At 46.3% G+C, this 22,854-nt stretch overlaps 1 protein-coding gene across 1 annotated transcript in view; it reads left to right on the top strand.

Annotated features, from left to right (window-relative positions):
* Window positions 1-21,588, top strand: part of PRKCH (protein kinase C eta) — a 124,148-nt gene extending 102,560 nt beyond the window's left edge. The window contains exons 11-14 of the mRNA XM_074149992.1: window positions 2,161-2,299; window positions 3,219-3,407; window positions 19,034-19,177; window positions 20,591-21,588. Of these exons, the coding sequence (XP_074006093.1) occupies window positions 2,161-2,299; window positions 3,219-3,407; window positions 19,034-19,177; window positions 20,591-20,737 (619 nt within the window). The 3' untranslated portion in view covers window positions 20,738-21,588. The remainder of the gene's footprint in view (window positions 1-2,160; window positions 2,300-3,218; window positions 3,408-19,033; window positions 19,178-20,590) is intronic.
* The last annotated feature ends 1,266 nt before the right edge of the window (window positions 21,589-22,854 follow it).

The following is a 22,854-nucleotide window of genomic DNA, read 5'->3' as shown; positions in this document are numbered from 1 at the left end:
GGAACCACAGGGAAAAGCAACAGGAGCTTTGGCTGGAAACTGCCGCTGAAGGCATACTGTCATGGGCGAGCATGTACAATACCTCTCACTGTCCTCGCCTAAAGCCTTTCCAAGATGAGCCTTTGCCCACATGCCTTAGCAGCCATTTTTGATTCTCAGAAGGGGAAAAATGTCTTCTGCTGAGCATCCCACCCAGAGCAAACACTGCAGCATAAGACAGGCACGGGCACTGTCCTTGGCATCCAAATTTCGCTGACCACCAGGTAGCTACTGGGCCTGCTGGGAAGGAGAGCATGATTACAGAGGGGTTTTTGCTGGCTTGTGTTGCTATGCCATGTTAAAGTTGGAGAGAGAAGATGTACGATCTTGTGATGAAGATCCGGAGCTGGAATTCAGGAAGCTGGTGTTCAGTCTTTGCTCTGGGGGACATGGGCAAATTTCTTAACCTCTACCTCTCGCTTTTCCATCTGTTCAAAAGAGGCTAAGAATACTTTTTCTTATCTCTTTAGGACAGGATGTGGCTTTGATTGTCTAGCACAATGTGTCATTGATCTTTCCGCTGCAACAACGAAGTTGAGGGAGAACTGTCTCGAGCTCCAGGGAGGCATCCGGTGGTGGTATAGGCTGTAGAAATGCTAATGCAAAACAGAGCAATGGACCACCTGATTTTCACTTTAAGATCATAGATGGACAATGAAAAAGATCAAGCTGAATTCAGATTTCAGCTCTCCCGTAGGTGTTCATACTGATATGGATGTGCCACCACCTATGTTAACCACCCTCCCCATTGCTCCCCCTTCCCAGGGAAATAGATGTCCAACCAGAAGACAAAATGGATCAAGTTCCAGCGTGGATTTCATAAAGGGGTCCTGAGACTCTTAGATGTATTTGGTTATTTGATGCTTATCTGGGCATCTGGATGACTTTGAAAGTGGCTTTGTCTAGGCCTGTAAGGAGCAACACTTCCTGCCTCAGAGCTGCGACTCTTGGGCCAATACCTGAGATGGTTCAAGAAGTGAACTGTAACCTGTACAGAGCTGTAGTACTGTACAGAGCTCCCGTCACAGCTCCTTTCCTCCATCTGTGAGAGTGACTAGAGCTTGTCTGGCAGCTGAAGAGCAGAGGTGCTGCAAGCTGGTTTGTATTTTTAGGAAGGCATTGCCTAAGTCTACAGATGACCCCGTGCTTTCTGGTTGTGTTCCTGACTGGCACTGCTGACTGCGGGCTCTTGCCCCAGGCAATCTCAAGGTCAGGCAAGCTGATAAGCTTTGTTAGGGCTCTCTCATTTTGACAGCTCTGCTTTTGATGAGGAGCTCCCAGGCTGTTAGAGGTGACGTATTGGAAAACGTGCCTTTCTGCAGCTTGTACAGTATGGTGTTTGGCAGCAGGTCTCTTGTGACCATGGCAAGGAGGTCCCCACCCCAATAAGCACTACAGGGGACATTCACTTCTTACATTAGTGCAGTCTTGCTGGAATCAATACGTTTGGGAGGACTTTAAGACTTTGCCTTATGGTGGAGGCAACCCATGCCAGCTGAAGATTACCCCTGCCCACCTGGCTTGGTGTCAGCAGGGAGTTTCTTTTCTTCTCAGCTTGGGTAACATTCCAAGAGGGGTGTATCAGTCAGGCTTGTCCCGATACAGGGAAGTCTGGGACTTAACCCAGCACACCTCAGGAGAAGGAAGGAATCTGCTCCCTCTCTGAAAAGGCTTCCTGCACCTCCCCAGGTTTGGTGGCGTGCTCCGAGCATGGTGCTTTGTTGAATCAGAGCACGTCCTGTGCGGTGCGTTTTGCTGCATCATAACACCATTACGCAATTTGACAGCTCTGGCAACCTCTGTTCCAGTGAGTCCTAGAGCTAAATGAGCAGGAGTTCTGCCAGCCAGGCTTGTGGTGTGTTTGGAAAGCCATGTGGGCAAACTCATATAGCACCTGCCCCTATTAAATGCAGTTCGACAGAATGATGTTTGTTCCTCCCTCTCTTTTGTAAGAGAGATGGAGCAAAAGAAAACCCCTCCTGCATGACTTCTGTTTATTTTTTTATGATGATGAGGCTTGTTCACTTTACAGGTTAAGCTTCTGAGGTCTGGGACGCTGCCTCCGTTTGTGCTGGGGCTGCTTGAAGCACGTAGCAACTTGGTGAACCATTCTCGTTGCAGGGACTTGAAGCTGGATAATGTGCTGTTGGACTACGAGGGTCACTGCAAGCTGGCAGACTTTGGAATGTGCAAAGAGGGCATTCACAATGGCATTACCACAGCCACCTTCTGTGGTACACCGGACTACATCGCTCCGGAGGTATAAGAAACTTTTCTTTGGCCAGGAAAACTTGGTTATAATATGAAAAGCGTAGGTTAGCTTTAGAGCAGTAAGTGTACTCTCTAGCATCTTTAGCTACACCTTATTTGACTGCTGGGTGCAAGTTTGCCTCCTAGGTGCGTGCTTGTATTATCAGTCCCTTGTGCAAGCAAAGCATGAGTAAATCTTCGGTCTGCTGTAGGCACCAAGAGAAGCCTATATTTTTCTTTAGGAAATGCGAGGTGAAAAATGGAGGCACAGCTGCAAAGATCTTGAGAGGCCCATACAGATACTGGCCCAGTTTGATTTGAAAGGAGATTGCATTCTCCCTAATTTTCTATCTCCTCCCCTTCCCTGTCATTCTGCAGTCTCACTACAAAATTAACAAACACCTCTTTAAGGAATAGCTGCCCTCCAGACAATGCCAGATGTTCTGACAGGGTTTCAGATCCTTCTTCAGCACGATTGAATTTTTGTCTGTGGTTGGTGTTTGTGCCTTTCTCACACACTCACGCTCCTTTCCCTCTCCAGCTGAAAGCCTTGCCATGGGAGCTGGGTAAGAATTTCTTTCCTAGAGACAAGGAAAAAGTGGTGTCAACCTGCACACATGGCTGCTTTGCCACTTCTGTGGCTCAGCCAGTTTCACTGGAATGCCCCTTCTCCTGCTAAGCCCTAGCAATATTTCCCAGGTGGTTCCATGAGCAGCCAAGCTACTTCAGCCCTTGTTGAATGGATCTGATGTACCTTACTGCAGGTCTGGGGGTCCACCTGTATGTTCCTGGACATCCAGCCAGCCTAGCAGAGAGCACTGTTAGGATGTGGCGAAAACTTCTGCATTAATGTTTCCAAATCTCTTTTCCTCCTCTGCTCAGTTTAAGAAGCTTTGGGGTTGATATTTCTCTCGCCATCCCTCCTTCAGATCCTGCAAGAGATGCTGTATGGACCTGACGTAGACTGGTGGGCCATGGGCGTGCTGCTGTATGAGATGCTGTGCGGCCACGCACCCTTTGAGGCGGAGAACGAGGATGACCTCTTTGAGGCCATTCTGAACGATGAGGTAGTCTACCCGACGTGGCTCCAGCAGGACGCAGTGGCAATCCTTAAAGCGGTGAGTTCCCTTGGCTATTTGCGTGCTCTCTGCCCTGGCTTTCTTCAGCCTAAATCTAGCAAAACAAAACAGGGCTGGGATGTACAGGCACTCAGAAATTGCAGTTACTCTGACCCTGAGCCTTTTCTTATCTTGGATTGAAGTGTAAACAATAAAACCCCAATCCTGCCACACTTGCATGTGTTTGCATAGTTATGCCCTTTTTATGGTTCAGTAGCCAACCTTGCAGGCAAAGCATATGGATGTCTGTGTGTCTGGGCATTCTCCTGCTGACTTAATGATTTACAACATGTGGTCATCTTCCAGAACAGAAGCAGCAGGTGTACACAGAATTTAATCAGTAGTGTCAATATGATTTCCATGCAACCGGAGTGGTGCAGAAGTGAAGTCTTCATGATAATCCGTCGTTCTGACTGTTGGTAATACCAGCCATCTCCCAGAGATCGTTGTCTACCTGCATACAAAGACAGGTTTTTGATTCTTGTGTGTTTGGGAGGAAAAAAAATGGGGCTGTACGGCAGTTTGAGGAGAGCTGTTGCTGCCTACACTTAGTCCTTGTTCTACCATGTATTCCTGAATTTTCCCAGGAACTCCCTTATCCATGTGCCTCATGTCTTTCCCCATAAGGTGGGAATGAAGGTTTTTAAGATTTCAGGCTGTGCATTTAGAAACAGTGGCTAGTGCACTGGAACTGTCTGGCTTTACCCTAATGAATCAAAAGGTGATTAAATGATAAGGGTGTTAACCTGCAAATCAGGAGACCTAACATGGCTATTTTATGAAGGAAGACAGTGGATTTTTCTAGCTGCTGAATATGTGGATTTTTTTCTCACAGACTCTTATGCTAATATTATTTTTCTTAGATACAGCATTATTACTATGTGTTCATCTTCTACTCACTACTGTGTTTACCTCCAACAAAAAATGAACTCGAGCTCCCTGGTTTACAGCTGTGACAGTGCTTTCTAGCCAAAGAAACTGAGAGCTCTGGAAAATCAAAACACTCGACTACTGCAGTGACATAAATGATTATAGAATCATAGAATTGCCTAGGTTGGAAGAGACCTTTAAGATCATCTAGTCCAACCATCAACCTAACTCTGATAAAAAAACCCATCACTAAACCATGTCTCTAAGCACTATGTCAACCACTCTTTTGAATCCCTCCAGGGATGGTGCCTCAACCACTTCCCTGGGCAGCCCATTCCAAGGCTTAATAACCCTTTCTGTGTAAAAATTTTCCCTAATATCCAATCTGAACCTCCCCTGGGGCAACTTGAGGCCGTTTCCTCTTGTCCCATCGCCTGTGACTTGGGAGAAGAAAGTAACGACATGGTGTGGGAAGCCTAGAAAGACCAGGCAATTCAACATGGGGTCTCTTATATTGCAGGCTAAGGCCTTAATAGCCTTAATAACTGGATTATCCCCTTGCTAAAAGTTTTGGCCTCTAACCTTGAACAGGACTAGTGAGAATTCGCTTTAGTCTTGAGTGGTATGAAGCTCTGAAACGAAAATCAAATTCTTCTGCCAGGAAGATGCAATTAGGTGAGATGCTTTACAAATGGATACATCTAGGTTTAGAAAGCACTTGATCTCTTTGCCTTCCTGAAGAACTTTATCGTAAACAAGGATAATAGGTTTTAGTATCCATTTCACAGATGCTGTTATTTTGGTTTGCTTTCATTTACTATAATTGTGCTTCACCAATTTCCCCCCCATCAGAAACCACCTGATTTCTGAAGGTTGCATCCTGTTCATCTTTGCAGTTTACTGATAATAACCAAGATAAATACTTTGGACGCATTTAGGTCAGTGGGTGTTCCTGGTGTGTTTTTGAACGCTGGCACCAAGGAAAACAAAACCAACCTCAGTGCCCTGGGACCTTGTTTAGAATTCAAAGCAAAAGTATTCGTGTATAGAAGTTTTTATCTATTTCCCTTTTTAATGTTTTGTTTGGTCCTTGATATTTTCCCTCAAAAGCTGGGGAAAGAGTAGAGCAGAGCTAAATCAGTGTAAATCAGCAGGATTTTTCTGGGGTCAATATTCCCCGAGGAGGGGAGCAGAAAACCTCACTTGTATACCCTGCCTGGTCTGAGTGTGTCACTAGGGAATTCAGGTATTGATGGTTCGAGTCAGGCAGAGAGGACTTGAACTGAGGTCTCCCCAGCTTGTCTGAGCAAGTCAAACTGGGCATGGATTTGCTTGTGGGAGGAAAAAAAAAGGGTAGAAAAGGAGAATTGCTGCTGAATGGATTCAGATCACTTCAGCTCATCCTAAACGTAAGTCTTGCTTTGATTTTCATTCGGCCCAAAAAAGGTTTCTGTGTAGTCCTACCTGAATACAGTCACAAGGAGTTTATGCCAGAGGAGCTATTGGTTCTGTGTCTGTAAAAGAAATTCTTTCAAATATCTTTGCCGTCAGCTGACAGAGTGTAGTCACCAGTGTCTGATGATGAAGAGACTGTGGAAGGGAAACTTTATGAGCAAGCAGGGACTGCTGCACCGTATCTTTTACGGTGAGAGTGCAGCTGGAGTTTGCTTTGTTACAGCATGTCGATGCTCTGAATTTGTAAATTGTCACTAGCAAAAAGTGCTTGAGCAAAGAGGGGAGGTGCTTTCTGGGAAGCCAGAGGCATTGGGATTCAGCTGAGTGAACTGCAAAATGGAATACAATCCTCTCATTTCCCATAAGGGGAGTGGTATTTTGGCAGCATGTTTCACTTGCTTCATGTATGACTCTCTCAAATGCAATCCAATCATGCTGTTTTGCTCGCAGTCAGGTTTAGTTCGAGGGGAGAACGAAGGGACGCAGTAAAAATCGGGTCTCAAAAGTCCATGGTGTAATGGGAAGCAAACTCGCAGGGAAAGCTGCAGGGATTTTCCTTTCCAAGTCTGGTTTCAGATGAGGAGAGAAGGACTAAGCCTATTGAGTCTCTCCATGGACTGATGATCTGAAGTAGCAATGGTTGGCCCAGAGGCTTGGAAATTTGGATGAGCAATTGCAATTTAGATGTTTAGCTGTTTTCACTCTGAGAGCAGGGGCGAGAAAGCAGCATCTCCCTAGGGAAGTGTTAGCATTGCTGTGCCTTCTGCACCCCAGATTTCTGAACTGTCACAGCTGAGCCTGCTGAAGCTGAGGGTATCGTGGCACTGATGTGCCAACCTCCAATCTCAATGTGAGCTCTGAAACACCTAGCTGAAATGCTCCTTCCAAAAGTGAGGCTTGGGCAGCCTTGCTTGTAGCTGGCTATTGTGGGAACACAAATGAGACTAAAGCCTGTTCTCCCTCCAGCTGGTTAAAACCATGTATTTTGAAGAAAACATGGCCAGAGTTAAGAGAGTGGGCAAAAAGTTATGTCCCACGCTAAGTGGTTTTCATTTGAAAAATAAACACCAGACAAGAAAAGGGGAAGGTGCAGAGGAAATTGGCTGTGGTTTTAGCAGCCTGCACTCCCACCCAGTGCGGGTGGAACAGCTGGGAGCAAACACGAGCTGTATCTCGGAGAAAAATGATGTCAGCAATGCAGTGCCAAGGATGCAAAAGAAAAACTTGATCTATTTTTCTAGAGAGCAATAGCCCGGAAGTGACCCTGATTCGAAAGGCAAATACTCGGGTTTAGTGAACTCTGCTGCTTTGTGTCACTGAGTTCACTTACCCTCTCTGGATACCCTGGCACTCTCTGCACTCTGACAAAACCACTGATATCTAACGCACACGTGCACCACCACCTCCCTATCCTCCTTTGGACTCCGCTTTTGCAGATTTGCTTAAAATCCCATTTTCTCTGCCATGTTAACATCAAGGGGCTGTTTTGTCTGGGGAATTAGTGCTTCAAACTCAGCCACTGCAATAATGATGCTCTGTGGGTCAGCAGGAGCTGGGTCCTGTTCTGATGACCTGTGCTTTATGGACTCATTTTGGACTGTCAGAGCACAAGGTGAAGGACTTGGGATTTCCCTCCCAGCTTCTGCCGGCAGCCAGGAGGGGGCTTGCATGTAGTGGGAGGGGGAATGGTTAAGTGTGCCACAGTTTAAATCCAACCCCTTTGCCTCTAGACAGCCTTGAATCCTGATCAAGAAGTCAAAAAAGCCCTGATCTAGAAAGTAAAAGCCTCTTCTATTCCTGTGAGCCCATGTCACAGACTGAAACCCATAAACTAGGGCTTTTCAGTTAGTTCCTTAGGTTTTTTTGGCTTGTTTGTACAGTTAGCAGACACAGCAATATTCAATACTGAGGGCTTGCCAGCAGTGTAACTTATTCCCCTTTGCTAGGAGGCAGCACATGTGGGTTTTTGTGGAGAGAAAGAAAAGGGCTCAAGAATATTGCAGTGTAGACAGCAACCAGCCACTTCATCTTCAGCAGGAGAGAGGTATGGGGGCCCTTCTATAACAGCTTGGCCAATTCTCATCTTGTTAATTGAAAGAGCTGCTCAGAACTTTCTACAGAAGTTTGTCATTCCTCTGCTGCCCAGAAGAGCGAATATGAGGCTGCCTTAAGTCCCTTGGTCACTTGGGTGACCATCAGACACTAGAGACTTCCCCACATGCTGCTCATTATAGGAGCTTATTGCTCCACCAGCAATTTCTCTTGAACTGATGGGGGAAAGCCTGTGGACGTTATTTCAAAATATGGCCCCATTCTACCTTAGAACAAGACGTTAAGTTAGAGGGCATTGATGGTGACTTGTAGAAATGCTTTGTGTATCTGTATGCATACACAGAAGTAAGTTCGGTAGCAGTTGGGAAAGTGTGTGTGTGTATTAAGGTTTTCTTCTTCTCTAAATCTGCAGGTGATACTAGATGAGGAAAAACTACATTTGAAGGGTACCTTCCTCTGCCCCTCCTTCTGGTGGAAATAAGCAGTGTTTCTCATTGTTTCTCAGGAATTCTAAGTGATGTCTCCTAAAGAGAGATAAATTTGATTATTATGTCTGTGTGTATGTGTGAGTTAAATCCAGGAGTCCCTGGAGAATACAGGGTCTGGGTGGCTATTTCTTGACATTTCAAAGAAATTCTGATAAACTTCTAATATCCTGTGTGGTCAGAGCACAGGGCAGTCCAGTCTGGCTGGATGGAGGATAACGGCTCCAGCAGAGCCCTTGGAGGCTTGGGCTGTGCTGCAGGTACTTACCATAACGGGCTGAGAGGAAACGAGATTGTAGAGATACAGAAAATAAATTTCCATAGGGCATTCCACTCGGGCCCAGCTGAAGGAGGAAAAAGCAAAGCAAACACTGTGCTGTGCTGCAGGAGGAGCAAACTAAGGGGATGTCACCATGATTGCCCAAACCCTCGGTGAGGACCCCTTTTGCATGTGCTGTAATTTAATTTCAGAAGGGCTTTCTGGACGGTGAGTGCTCCATGCTGAGCCAGGCTGGCCCAATTGCTCTAAGGAACTTGAAAATGCCATTAATGAGGAGAGAAGGCAGATGCCAGGGTTGTCACAGCAGAAAGTCTTAGAGGCAGATTTTTTGAACATAATCAAAGCAAAGTCTGCAGTGACAGGGGAGTGGAGAGGCTGGTTTCAGACTGTTGGCAAGGACATCTAAGTTCAGGAGAGATGTGGGTGATCCAAGCTGTCTACTCTCTGCAGCTGCTCACCCTGAACATCATCATGGAGGGTGAGGTCTCCTGAACTGGTTTTTGGAGAAGTTTGTCCTCTTCATACGCTGCACTTGCTCGGGGTCCAACATCCCTGGGTACCGAGGAGGTCAGAACTGACTGTCATCAGCTGAGATACCACAGTAGGTGTCTGCATCCTCCCCGCATGCTACAGCAAGCAGCACATGGGTCAAAATCCCAGGGGTGTGCTTTGCTTGGCACGTCTAAGCACAGTACGTTATGTGCTCCCTGCTGCCTTTTTGCCTTGCCTTTCCCCTGAGTCCTGGGCAGTCAGTTTGGCCTCTGTGTGAGCTAGACCAAACCCCCCCTGTTTGTGCTCCCCTGTCCTCTCCTGAACACTTACAGCCTGATGGTGCAAGGTTGCCTACGTTTCCTGTACGTCACTGTGCAAGGCATAAATCTCTCCTTTGCATTTACATCCTACAGATCCAGGGCCGGTTCGTTCGTTCCAGCAGACAGAAAAAGGCAGAGAATCTATTTCGCATGCAGTGCTGGAACAGCCAGAATGAACTGAACGTTTCTGAATGAACCAGATGCCAGGAGTATTTTTTAGACAAAGATTAAAAGGGAAAGGAACAACACAATGGTGACCCACTGAAATCAAAGAGGGAACTAGATGAGCTCACTGCTTTCCGCAGAGCTGACTAGCCTCACAAAGGCAGATATTAAAAATGCCTTCAAATATGCCAATAAATTATTCTCCTTGGCATCTCTTCAGAGTTGGCAGGCTCCATAAATCCTCTTGCACAGTTTGATTAAGCTTTGGCTGTCAGTCAGGCCAATATTTGAATCTCTCTGTGAAACCCTATACTGGATCTGTGTAAACTTTTTTTTTCTTTATTTTGTGTTTTAGAAATGCCTTCATCTTGCGTTTCCTGGTTGGCTCCGGAGCCTCTACAGCAAAAGCAGGACTCCAGAGCCTGTAATTTCCCAATGAGGAAGGAGTTCTGCAATTTTAAATGATCTCTCGTCTAGACCACTTTTGCTATTAACATACACTGAGCTGAAGCGACAAGGATGTGCTCTGCCACAGACTGCCGCTTTGCCTCTTTTGCCTGAGCTTGCATACCACTTTCTGTAACATCCTGCCTCTTACTCTACCTCCTAGTTCTCAAACAGCAAACAGCTTTCCCCAGTGATTTTAATCTCTTCTGTTGATTGATCACCCCTTTCTGAAGTGCTCCTCTTCCCCACAGTACTAGTCCCGTGCTTCTGAATAATTCACTGTGAAAGAAAACTAAAGCCATCTCTATAGCTTGCCAAGGGCAAACTCATCTTGAAGTAGTCATTAGGTCTTTTACCTTTCACTTTCCAATAGGCTGAAATTAGCTTCTTGTTCAAGTCCACAGCGTGCAGGCTCAGATTTGCTTCTAACAAAAGCTCCTAACCCTGCCTATTGTAATGTCAGGTGTGACTCATCCTCCTCTTTCCTGCCAGAGATGGGGGGGGCAGGAAGGGGGAACGAAGGAGCATTCATTGCTCTGACTCTCTTCCCCCTCTTCCTTTTTCTGCTTGCTTCTAGGTGTTCCAGAAGAAGTGATTCCTGTGGCCAAGCCTACGACTTGTGGCCTGGGCTCACTTCTCAGCTCTGCCTCAGAGAAACAGTGCAATTATAGACCCTCAAAAGCATTTTCGTGAAGTCCATTAAATTCTAATCTTGGGGAAGGCTCAAGGGTTCCCTTGAGAACATGGGTCCGACCTGGAGATGGGAATGATGGCTGAATGATGGGACCAGCAGTTGCTGTACAGCCCCCAGGGGAGTGGGCCAGTCCATCTAACTGGGAGGTCTCAGCACTGTCCAAGCTATTCAGGGCTGTAGGTCTTACTCATCCTTCCAACTTTCACCTTTCTGACCTGCTGTGTCTTTTCAGGAACTTTACAGTTAAAAGAATAGAAATATAACCAAGGCCACAAAAAAGTTCCTTTGAAGTATTTTCCTGTGATTTTTTTTTTTTTTAATTGGCCTTTACAAGTTTGTCTGGGGCACTTGAGTCCCCTTTGTGTTTGACCCTATGTAAATAGGCCACCCAGGGTTGTGTATATAGATTCCCCCGGTTCCTCTTGACAAGACTATCAGAAAAGGATTAATTGTTTTCCCATGCAACCCTAGGGAGATTTTACCACTGCTTAAAACAACAGTGGGATCATGCCCCGCCCCAGTCTCTTAATAAGTGCGATGCTAATTCTTCCTTCGTGTGTGTGTTACTCTGATGTATTGATTTAGTAATCGACCTGCATATCCCCATGTTGTACCGAGAGTCCAACTGGTATAATTTAAAAACAGCAGCTGGAGTTTGATACTGTCTGAGCAGCCAGTGCAGCCGGTGACCCTGGTGGGAACTGGAGTTGACTCATCAGCTCTGAAAACACAGACTTCTGGAGTGACGTCTTGACCAAAACCTATGTTAAATATTCCATATATCTTATAACTAAAATTAGGTTTTGATAGTTATTGTTGTTTATTATGGGAGTACCGAAGGCAGAAGTGTTGAAAATCACTAGCTCTCATGGGAGCCAATATGCATTTGGTACCTGTAAAAACCTTCTGCATTAGTGTTGATGAGTTATTACTTGATGAGTGGGGAGAGGCAGGGAGTGGGTAGATTTCAGCACAGCAAGGAAGTTTGCAGTTATTGAGACAACATTTAATTCCCATGTTTGGGCCAAGTTCTCTCCTGGTGATAGTCAGCAAAGTTACATCAGTTTACAGTGCCAGGAGATTTGGACCCAGATGTGTCCATCCCACTCTATCTACCTTGAATCATTCTGCTCGTCTCTTTTGCCTTGCTCAGCACTGCTTGCAATACAGTTAATCCTTCTTGTTCCCTCAAGCTTTGACTGGGCAGCATTGAGCAGCCATTTTTGTACTCGGGGAAAGCAAAATCAAATTTATCTGCTTAATATCCACCGCACTGACATTTTGTCCTTCTTGCCTGCGGCTGGTGCATTAAACGCATGACTGCTGTCATGCTTGGTGTTATAGTCTTCTGGCTTTTAGGAGCTGGGCTGAAGACTCTTTTTTTTTTACCTCCTTTCCCATTCCTTTTTTATCTGGAATAGAAAATAACCAAGATCTCACACTCTCTCTCTCTTCCCCCCTTAAAATGCTTTCAGGGCAGTCTTGTACTTCTGAGCCCTAGTACTGCACTCGCTGGACCTTCTCTTCACCGAAGGATTTCACCTGTTGACAGCAGTCTGCAGCCAGGACCCCAGCTTGGTGGTATGGGCACTCTGTGCATGCAGGGGTCATATTCTAGCTCAGCACCACCATGAATTGCACCGGTAGGAACTGGGGCTTTTAACGATCTATCCTGCTGTGTGTAGGGTAGAAAGCCAAATTGCCACACGGCCTCTAATGGCTGCAATCAGAGCAAATCCCCAGTGTAAGACAGAGGTAGCATTTGAGAGAGTCCCAATGACTCCAAGTCCTATTCTCAGCAGCACAGTCCTCACTGAAGGTCAGTAGGACTCAGGCTCCCGAGTGCCCGGCTCACACCCACAGCCGAATCGCTGCAGTTTAGGCTACCAGGCACCCCCTGAGCTGCCGTAAGGATAAGGGCTTCCATGGCAGAACTGTGCGACTGTGCTACTCCCAGGGCCAGGGAGCTTCAGCTGAAATCAGGCACCCTCAGTCCCTGTAACCCACTTCTGTGTCTGAGCCCTGGATTGCTCTTGTATGGGGAAGCGAGGCACACTTGTGAGTGTTGCCCCAGCAAGACCGTGATGGCGGGTGATGGGAGCCTTGCCCAAAACTAGCAAAAGACAAGACTGGCTCAAAAGAACAGCTTTTTATTTAAAAAAAAAAATTAAAAAATAAGAGAGTTGAGTTAAAAAAAAAAAAAATGGTGTCTCTGCTATGCTAATGCCTCCTGGCTTCCAATCGTTAAAAATTATACAGACATTAACAGATGGAGCCATAGAGCCACCTTTCTTCTTTGTTTAGGGGTGGATGAAGGCTAATGAAACCCCAGACTGCAGGTTTGTTTGCCTTACATAATAGGCGGCCAAACTGTTTTCGGCAACTGCAGCATTCAGTCCAGAGATTCATGGAGGGAAGCCTTAATTAGAGTAATTGCTCTATTTATATAACGATTCCCTTTTGTCCGAGATCAAATAGATCTTTGAGAAATCTTATTTCCTTTTGAGTTAATTTCTGCCCTGTTAGTTTAGCTCATGAATCTTAATGAAGACAAGCATGTCGGGTATCTCCCGATCTCCCCACTCTCCCTCATTACTAGAGGGGAGACTCTGGGGCATTAATCTCCTGTGCTGCTGCTTTTCACTTTGGTAGCAACATGGGAAAAACACCAACAGGCAGGAAATGTGAATATCACGAACAGGGAAATCTTTCTTTCCTTTAATGGTTTGGGGTTGACTATTGCATTGGCACAATCCTGAATAAGGGCTTGTTGAGGCATGGGGAAGCTGGGATGGAGAGGAGGTGGGACTGAGGGTCTGTCATCGTATCTGCGATGGGCTTGAGCTCCCGGGGAAAATAAAGTGATGAATTTCTCTGGGCTTCTGTTCCCCGCCTGTAAGATAAGGGAGAGCCTCCATCTATGCCATGCACTTGCATTTGAAAGATGAGCTTCTCGGGGGCATAGGCTTTCTCTTGTAAGGTAAATGTGTCCTGCCCAGGGCAACAGAGTCCTGGTGGGAGCTGGCCCATCTAAGACCTTCTTTAATACAAGAAATAATGATTTCTTCCTCTTCCAGATGGCTGACAATGTGAAGGGAGTGGCTGAGCAGAAGTATTCCTCTTCCTGAAGTGCATTGCTTCTGTGAAGGGGTCTGGGCTTGTTAGTGTTTCCCTAGGACGTGACGCAATTTCACGTAGTCTAGTCACTGTGATATTGCTCATGAAAGTAATTATCCTGATGCAAATAGCACATATATGAGTTATGTAAAAACCTATCAGAGATTCCAGTATTGAGAAAGGGAATTTGTATATTCAAGGAAATTAAGGCTTGGAAACATCTGTTTTGTGCAAACATTTCTTCACGGACTTCCAGGCCACTAGACTGATCTGCAAACTCAGCCTCTTGAGACAGAAGTTGCAACGCTGCATGTGAGTAGCACCAGAGAAGTCCAGTACAGCCATGCCCAGCAGACTGGGAGACCTGGACCCCTTCCCAGCATGGTCCAAGCCATGTAGCAGGTCAAGGAGAGGACCAGCATGGATCCCCAGCGCTCCTTCACCTGCTTATGGGCTGAGCTCCCAGGGCTGACGCAGATTTTTCCCAGTGGTTGGCACTGCTAGGTCTGCATTTTTTCCTTGTAACTTCACAGGCCCTCCGTGGACTAATCTCCAGCTTTTAATTTCTTGTCATGGCTTGCTGCATTTTCTTTCAGTAAATGTTTTCAAATGATTTTGTGAAGTCATGTTTTTTGGCTCATTCCAGCTGCTGGTTTTGGCTGTGATGCTGCAGAGAGGGTTAGCTGAGGCCAGTGAGAGCCTCACTTGAGTTTGTTGCTCAGCAAACTGGTGTAGCCCAGAGAGACCCAGTCTGCAGGTGATCCCAAGTGGCTCTGTACACTGGGAGTGGGATAATTCCCCATGGTTGGATGTGATCACGTAGCAATGGCTCGATAGCTTGGTTCAAGTTTAAGACTGGTAGTCTTGCTATTGGTTTTGCTGGGAGGCATCTTGGATTAGGGTGATGACATGTTCCTTTTTGCTCAGGAACATCTCTGGTTTGCCTTGATGTTGTTATTGTTGAATTTTTTTCTCTCTGTTTCTGAGCTCGGTGTGCCAGAGGTTCAGATTCGTGATGGATTCGGTATTCTCATGCAAAGTCCAAGATGCTCAATAAACATTGGGAGAAGACATTTTGCCACGAAAATCTTTCTGCTGAACATCTTCTCTCATCACCTGCGAAAACATTGGAGGGTTGTACTTGGAAGGAGATTTAGGGCTATCCAGCCTGTGAAGCAAGAGTCCAACTCTGGCCTTCCCGTGCTTGCCGGGAGCAGCCAGCACTGTAAGACACTTTCCAGCTGTTTCTGAATGCAGCCAAAGGGATCAGATGAAAGATGAGCTGAACTTCTGAAAAGCTTTCCACCGTGCAGCCTGCATGTGTGCTCTGGGCACTCAGCTTTGCACCTCCTGCTGCAGAAGTGCCTCTTACGTGGTCAGAGACATGGGTATAGGCTCCAGCTACTCATTTCAGAGATGAAGGCTGAGCTTGTAATTAAGTTCCTCAGAAATCCCCAGTTCTTTGTTTGCTTTCTAGAAGTGCCATCAGATAGTGGGGGCGACATGAGATGGGCCGTCAGCAGAGAAATATCAGTACTGCCTGAGGCAGAGAGAGAAAGAGAAGGATTCATGGGCTTTTGAGGCTCAAACCAGGAAAGAGGTCATTATAGTCTTTTGTTTTTTCCTGACATACTGGACAACACAAACCAAAACTTCATCTGCTTCCTTGTCAGTACAATAATTTCTGGTGAATTCAAATAGCGTTTGAGAGGGTTAGTTATTCATTTTAGTAGAAACCAGCTTCAGAAATGTCATCCTTTAATTTTATATCTCTTACAGTAAGGCAGGTAACTCTGTTCCAGTGCAAAGCATCAGTACTGTCTCTGTTGGAGTCACAGTTTGCACACCTGCTTTTCAGCCCAATTGTCAAATAAAGACTGGAGCTGCTTCCCAGAGAAAACGCCCCACCTTCACCAGGCTGTGACGGACCAGATGTTTTCAAAATTCACCAGGAGATTTTATGTAAGGGAAGAGCAGCAATGGCCAAATCTCTCATTTTCTGTCATAGCCACTGAGTGCAGAGGCGTGTGTACATCCACAGGCAGGGATGCTGTGGCTGCCCAGAATAGAGGAACATATCTCATGTACTGCATGATGATGTTTAAAGAAAACAGTTGCAGTGCCTGTTCCCATGCACTGATACAATTGAGAGGTCTCAGCACAGCGTAGGTTTATCAGGGATGTAAACTAACAGTAAGAGACCTGCCATCCTTTGAAATTATATCGCAGCCTTCTGTTGGAGCAGATCAGTATGATTTTGACTGCCCCATGAAAGGGAGGCCTCTTCACACTGCGTTGGTAGTCTTTGTAGAGTGAGTGACTTTATATTCATTTTCAAGGTCCTGCTAGCCTGCGTTAGGGGGTTGCAGTATCTGGGAAACCAGCTTAGAGAAAGTTGTCCGCAGTGGTTTATGGTCTGGTGGGTCACTCCAGCCCTTGGTACCATTGACCTTCAAAGCTCTGTGGTTTACAGAGCAGAAAAGGCAGCAGCACTGAGCTCGTGCCTGACAGCTGGGGAAGGTGCTGTTTGATCAGGTGTCCCATAGGTCAGCTCACTCTTGTCAAAGGCAAAGATTAATTCAGAGGGGTTTTGTGGCAGCCTGGCATCCCTCTAAGCAGCCAGTCAGAGGGATGTGTTCCAGCGGTGGGTGGATTTGAAGCCTTTACTCTCCTCCTGCCTCCTTTGGATACCAGACATGGGGTAGGTGGTCCCTAGAGTTACTCAACTGAGGTTTCTCAATCTGTGGGTCCGATGCACAAATCAGACCTAGCTGGTCGAATCTGAACAGTCATTTTGTTTTGAATTTTGCTTTTTCAGAGCTCAAAACAGCCCGCCTCAAGGGTTGGCCCTTGGCTAATTCTCATTGTCCTAACAAAAAGGGTATTTTAAGTTGCCAGGAATGCATTTACATTGGCTTTCAGCTTCTTGCATCAGATGCCTTTGCTTGGTGCAATTTTGGCATCATGTGGAATAAAACAAGCAAGTAGGAATGTAAACACACTTTTATAACCCAGGGCTCTGAACTGGTCTGGGAACAGGCAGTCCAGTTTAGGTTTTGGTCTTATATGGTTGAGCATGAATGGGAACCCAAGCAAAGCATGTTACCAGCCCTTTTCAGAGATTATTTGCTTCCATGATTTCTTTTTTCCTCTCCACATTTAGCAGAAGCTTCCTGGTGGTAGGTCAGGAGCCAGGAGACATGGACTGATTCCCAGCTCTCCTTCTCTCCTCTTTGCCTTGCCTTTTTGGACTCTTTTGGTCTATACTGCTCCCAGCACCAGTGAGCTCTGATCTTTCTTGAGCTTTCTAGGAGTTCCAGCAATGCAAGTAAGAGCTAGTGAGATGCAGATATCCATCTGTGGGGACAAAGAAGCTGGGCAGGGAATTATTAGAGGAAGATGGGGTTGCCAGGAGATTTCTGGCCTGTTTTGCAAACCAAAGAAGTTTAGTTTAAGACTTGCAAAGGCTTGTCTGAACCAGGTCTCTGGGAGCTTTTGGCTTGACCCATTTCTGATTTGGAAACCATGCTGTTGTCTGGGGATCAGTATCCCACAGAAACTTTGGGGCAGTCTCTTGGGAAACAAATTGTGTTTGGGTTCTGCTGGTAGAAAGGGAGAAAAACAAGTTGAAAGGGTTGGGGAGACAGAAGTCGTGCTTGTCCTTGGGCCTGAACCTGGAAATGCTGCATAACTGAGAGGTAAAGAGTCCAGAGAAGCATGGGAAGACCCTCGCTTCAGGAAGCCGCAGTGGTTTTGCTCCGGTCCTGGTGACTGCTCTTAAAAATCTGGATGTACTCAGCAGCTCTTTCTCCTGATGTTTTGGGGTGGAATGCTATAGGGAATCCCGTAGCAGCACAAGTCCTCAAAGGGCTCAGGAGGTCAGGCTGGAGCTGGGTCAGCAGAGTCTGGGGTCCTGCAAGGTCTCTCAGCTGCAGATACCACACCTACTTTGGCTCTGAATCCCCCTTAGCATTGGAGAGACTTCTAAAATAAATCTGGCAGTCTTTCTTCTCCCCATCGTCTCTCTAGGTAGGGAATGAGTAGACCTTTTCTCCGTTCGTCCTAGGAAAATTTGTACTTTCTGAAAAGTTCCTACAGTCAGAATGAAGTTGGTCTCTTGCTGCACCTCCCCTTCTTTTCATTTCCCCATTGCCGTGATGCTGCAGACTTGGTCATTCCCAAAACAGTGACCAATTGTCTGGTTTGGCTGGTTCAGCTATTTGCTAAACATAATGCTCTTTCATCTTTGAGGAAGTTGTCTGGACACCTTCACCGGAGTGGAGCTTGCTTTATGCTGCTGTTTCAATAGGCAAATAAAAGCTGCTTTTTTCCCAGTTTAAACATAACCTGATTTCTCTAATGAATTAGAAGTACTTGAGGGGAGGGGAAAGATTGGTTTTTACTGAATTTTCAAGAACTATAATCCTAAATTAACAAACCACCTAGCTCTTTTCCTGCCTAGGAGAAGGATTCCCCTCCTCCTCCAATATTTCCCTTCCCCCTAAGAAATATCCGCAGTGCTCACACTTCATCATTCCTGTTGGGACCTAAAGGGCACCCGCCAGGGCCCTCTCACACTATTTGCACGATGTACAGCTTTTCTCATTGCTCCCTGGCAAATCAGGGCACTTTGGCCGAGGTTTGAGATTTCACCAGAAGCAGAGTAAAAATGTTAGAAAAATAAATCCTCTTTTAGAGTTTCACCATCAGTAGAGGAGGTGGTCACCTGTCTGCTTGCGTCTGCTCGGGGCTTGGGAGGCTCTAAAAGCCAGTGCCTTGCTCATTTTCCTCTCTTTCCTGAGATGACAGGAAGGAAAGCGTAGGCTTCTGGCTGCACTTCAGCAGGCTGAGGTTTAGGAAAAAGACACAGCTCAGGACTGACTCCAGTCCAAAGCCTGGCTGGATGGTGAGCAGCATTTGTGAGTGAGCTTGTATTCCTGAGAAATTAATACAGAAATAAATAACCGCCAAAGCCATTGGGCAACTTATGTAATGTTGCAAACTATGCAATTCAACTTTCTTTCCTTATTGATTTGACCATAAAAGGGGCCAAGGAGAAATACACCCCGACTTCTTCCTCTATAGAGTGAGTCAAGTTCCTTGCATGCGGTTCCAGTGAAATTGAGAAGTCTGGCCAGCAACTGGGTTCAACAGGAAAGCTGAGGACAAGCTTTGTGCGACTGCTAATAGGTCCCTCCCCTGTGGCCCTGCCAGACAGGAGGATACAAACAGCCCTTTTTCTTTTGCAGTTCATGACAAAGAACCCCAATATGCGGCTGGGCAGCCCTGGGCTGGGCGGCGAGAGCGCGATTCTGCGGCACCCCTACTTCAAAGATCTGGACTGGGACCTGCTGAACCAGCGTCAGATGGAGCCACCATTCAGGCCCCGAATTGTACGTGAGAAGGAGGGGTGGGGGAAAGGGATCACTTTTTTTTTTATCTTCTGGGCTCTATAAGCAGGTTTATTCCCGTGAGACAGGAAAGGAGGTGGAGGAAGGGCAATCTTGACATGAAAGTCCTGGCCCAAGAGTCAGGAGGTGAGGTCGCTGGTCTTGGTTTGGCTGGTGGTTGGCCACCTGATGTTGTACAGGTTGCTTTTCCCCTCCATGGTGGATTTTCAAAGGCAGCTCAGCCAAAAAGTGCAGGTTTGTAACAGCAACTGCGGCAGATTAGTCACCTAACTACCCTTTGCCTCACCCCAAATATAAAACAGTGTAAGTAATCTTCATTTTGACCACGCCACCTGCCTCTTCACAACTGAGCTGTCTTTTATTTCTGTCTTAACAGCACCCAGCCCAGTGTTCCCTGCTCAGACCACTGTCATCCGAGTGCTTCAAATGGCAAATCGGCTGCAGAGGACACTGCTGCCCTTTTCCCAGTGCTGCTTCACAGCCCTAAAGATGCTCTCTGTGGGGAGCCTTTCCAAGGTTGTCCCTACAGCTTCCCTCCCTTTGAAACTGTCACTTGGAGTGGCTTTGTCTGGTGTGGTCACTCTGCAAACTCATAGTGGCAGTGGTCAACCCAGTCCTGCTCCATGAAGCTCACTGGGTGCAGGACCAGGCGCTCGGAGGAGCCGTAGCAGCTCAAGATCAAGCTCTTGAGTTGTTTCTTGACCTGAATCAAAGGCTAACGGGGGCATCCTCAGTCTGCCACGGAACTAGAAACTTCAATGTCAATAAAACATCTTGTTCTGAATGCAGGAAGAACACCTTGTCAAAATGTGCCACAAACCCCGTTTGTGTGTGTGTTGTAAACAGTCCCACTTTGTGGCAGGCAGCAAGGAATCCAGCACCTGGAGGCAAGCCAGTTGTCTTCCCACGGCCCAGTAATTCATTATTGTGCAAGTTTAATGGCTCACACATAGAGGAGCGTATCCCGCCAGAAACCCAGCTGAGGCACTTTGCAGATAAGGAGGGACTGCGTGGAGTCAGCTAATGGGAAACACGAGGGATAACTGCTTTGAATGGCTGGGTCTGTACTGACACTTGAGGAAAGGAACTGATTTTCGTGTCCTGCCCTGCCGTGTCCAGGCAGGCAACCCCTCAAAGCGGGTGTCAGTTAAATCAGAGAGGGGGTTTGCCTGCCAGAGGCCTGCAGAGGCTCTACAAGGGTTTACAGTGTAAGAGGGTATGTGGGGGTACTCAACAGCTCCCAGTCCACCTCCAGAAAAAGCTTTCAGTAAGCTCAGCCTGGGTTTTGGAGGTGATAGTTCATTGTATTCAAGACTAGACTGAAGGTGTAGAGTGAATATCAGCAGGTGATACCTACTTTTGACATCTCTTTCCTTTGTCTTTTCTGTTTGACAGAAATCCAAAGATGATGTAAGCAACTTTGACCCGGATTTTATAAAAGAGGAGCCCATTCTGACTCCCATTGAAGAAGGAATTCTTCCGATGATAAACCAAGATGAATTTAGAAACTTTTCATTCACAAGCCCAGAACTGCAGCAATAGTTACGGCTCTGGGGAAGGGCTTCCAAGAGGACTGGGGGGAAATGAAATGAAAACTAATCATTCTTAAGGAGTAACAATGCACTGACTTTACAAGATACAGCAGCACCACTGTCAACGTTTCCTTAATGTGAAATTGAGACCTTCCTGTGTTTGTAGGATTTATGCAGCTCTTGGATCAAATATTGACAGGGGTGGAACAAACATGATATTGTAAATATCTGATGCAGACAGAGAATTGAATGCTGAGCTAGTTGGCTCAGCCTGAATGTCACCGCTTGCAGTAGATTTAAGGAGTCGGCGTGAGCGTGAAACAAGTGTCTTGCAGCTCTGAGCCAAACAGACATGTTACAATTCTGATTGTTTGCAAGACTATTTTGAGGAGTCCCAGCACTGTCCAGCATTTTGGAGCTGTGATCCATCATCCCATGGCCTGACTGAAACAGATGTTCCTTCTGACTTTACCTGTTTCTGCAGTATTTATTTCTTTCTGAAGGACAAATGGCTCTCTTTGCCACTGTTTGGGTTTCCATGTGAAATATTTCATTGTGCTGACTAGCAGAAGGAAAAAAACAAATGCCCTGTGCCCCACACATATTCTTCCAAATCGAAGGGAAGTAATGTGCTTGTAGTGTTTTACTGTTCGTGCGATATGAAAAATTTTAGCGTTTGCATTCAGTGAAATGCCTTTTTACATCATGCAGCTTCAATGCTCCTTTCTTTGCTTCCCAGCTGTTTTCAACTACAATGTAACTTGTAAAACCTTACTGTTTATTTAGGCCCATTCTATTTAATTATGCTATACAGAGCCCCTTTTGTGGGTTTAGTGCCTCATTAAAATTTTGATCCAAAGTGGTAGCGCTTAAATTATTTGTAGCATTATTGCGGCAGGAGCCACAGCGCTGGCACACTGCAGAGTTGTCGACCAACAGGTAACACAAAGGACAACTTGCTCCCACGAGAATGATAAAGCTTATCTAAGAAACAGGGTGACTTGGTTTGGTTTAAATTTAAGGACTATTACTACTCATAGGGCACTTCTTATCAGTTGCAGCCTCAAACCTCTGCCACAGGCAGACTGAGACAATTTTTCATTGCAGTTTGTAGAAACCAGACGCTCAAGGAGGTGGCTCTCTGCTGTCCCTGTCCTTCTGGAAGTTGGATGATTTTTCTGTAGCTCCATGGAACACCTTTGCACTCCTTGCTCAACTTGAAACTGTATGTCAGGATTATAGCCTCTTCCTTGAGCAGCTATGAATTACTGGAGAAGAAGGATTTCTCACCTTTTGCACGACGGATGGTGTTTATGTAGTGCTAGTCACATGCTTTAACTTGAGAGAAGGGTGAGGTGCAGCAGAGAGGGACACTTCTGCACAGACCTTGCACAACTGCAACTATGGAGGTGACATAGAGGAGCATAAGCCTTTGTCAAGTAAATTACACAGGTACAACTCCTGTTACGGTGCAGATCCTGCGATGAGACCGAGGTAGAAATAAGAAATCAAAGCTGCATACAAGCGATACCTCTTCCCACCCAAGCCCTCTCTACATGACTGAGTCCCTCTTACTTCTACCCCTAAACCATCTTGCTGAGCTATTTGACAGGTGGGGATCAGGTTCAGTTACCCTTGGACTCCTCTTGCCTTTGTGTTTGGGTGTTACACCAGTTCTCCCTCTTTCTTTCCTGCATCTCCTCTTTCAGGAAAGCATAGCTTCATCCTCTGGTCTCCCCTCCCTTCCATTGGCATCTTTTGGCCACATCACAGCCAGCCATCCTCTCATGTCTTTGCTGGTCTATAAGATACCCAGCTCCTTCAAAGTGGGGCAAGAGAGGAGGAAAGACAGGTTGTATACTGTAAGTGAGAGAAGGAAGAGGAGATGTACAGAACAGTGATCCAAGAGCCAGTCATGCAGGCTAGCTTGAATTGCTTTCCCATATAGGAAGAAATGGGACAGGGATGATTGCATTTGCATGAGGGGGCCACTCTGGTGTTTTATTCACGTGTGAATTAAGTGTAGTGTTCACCTGTCTGGTGCAGACGTGACCCTAGGCAACTCCACTCAGTTTCCCAGCATTATGACTGTAGCAGTGCTTCCTTGGCAAAAGGTAAGTGCAGCTA

This window comes from Numenius arquata, chromosome 6 (assembly GCF_964106895.1).
Source record: "Numenius arquata chromosome 6, bNumArq3.hap1.1, whole genome shotgun sequence".
Classification (NCBI taxonomy): domain Eukaryota; kingdom Metazoa; phylum Chordata; class Aves; order Charadriiformes; family Scolopacidae; genus Numenius; species Numenius arquata.
The sequence above is the reverse complement of the archived record's forward strand: the minus strand, read 5'-3'. Positions and strand labels throughout refer to the sequence as shown.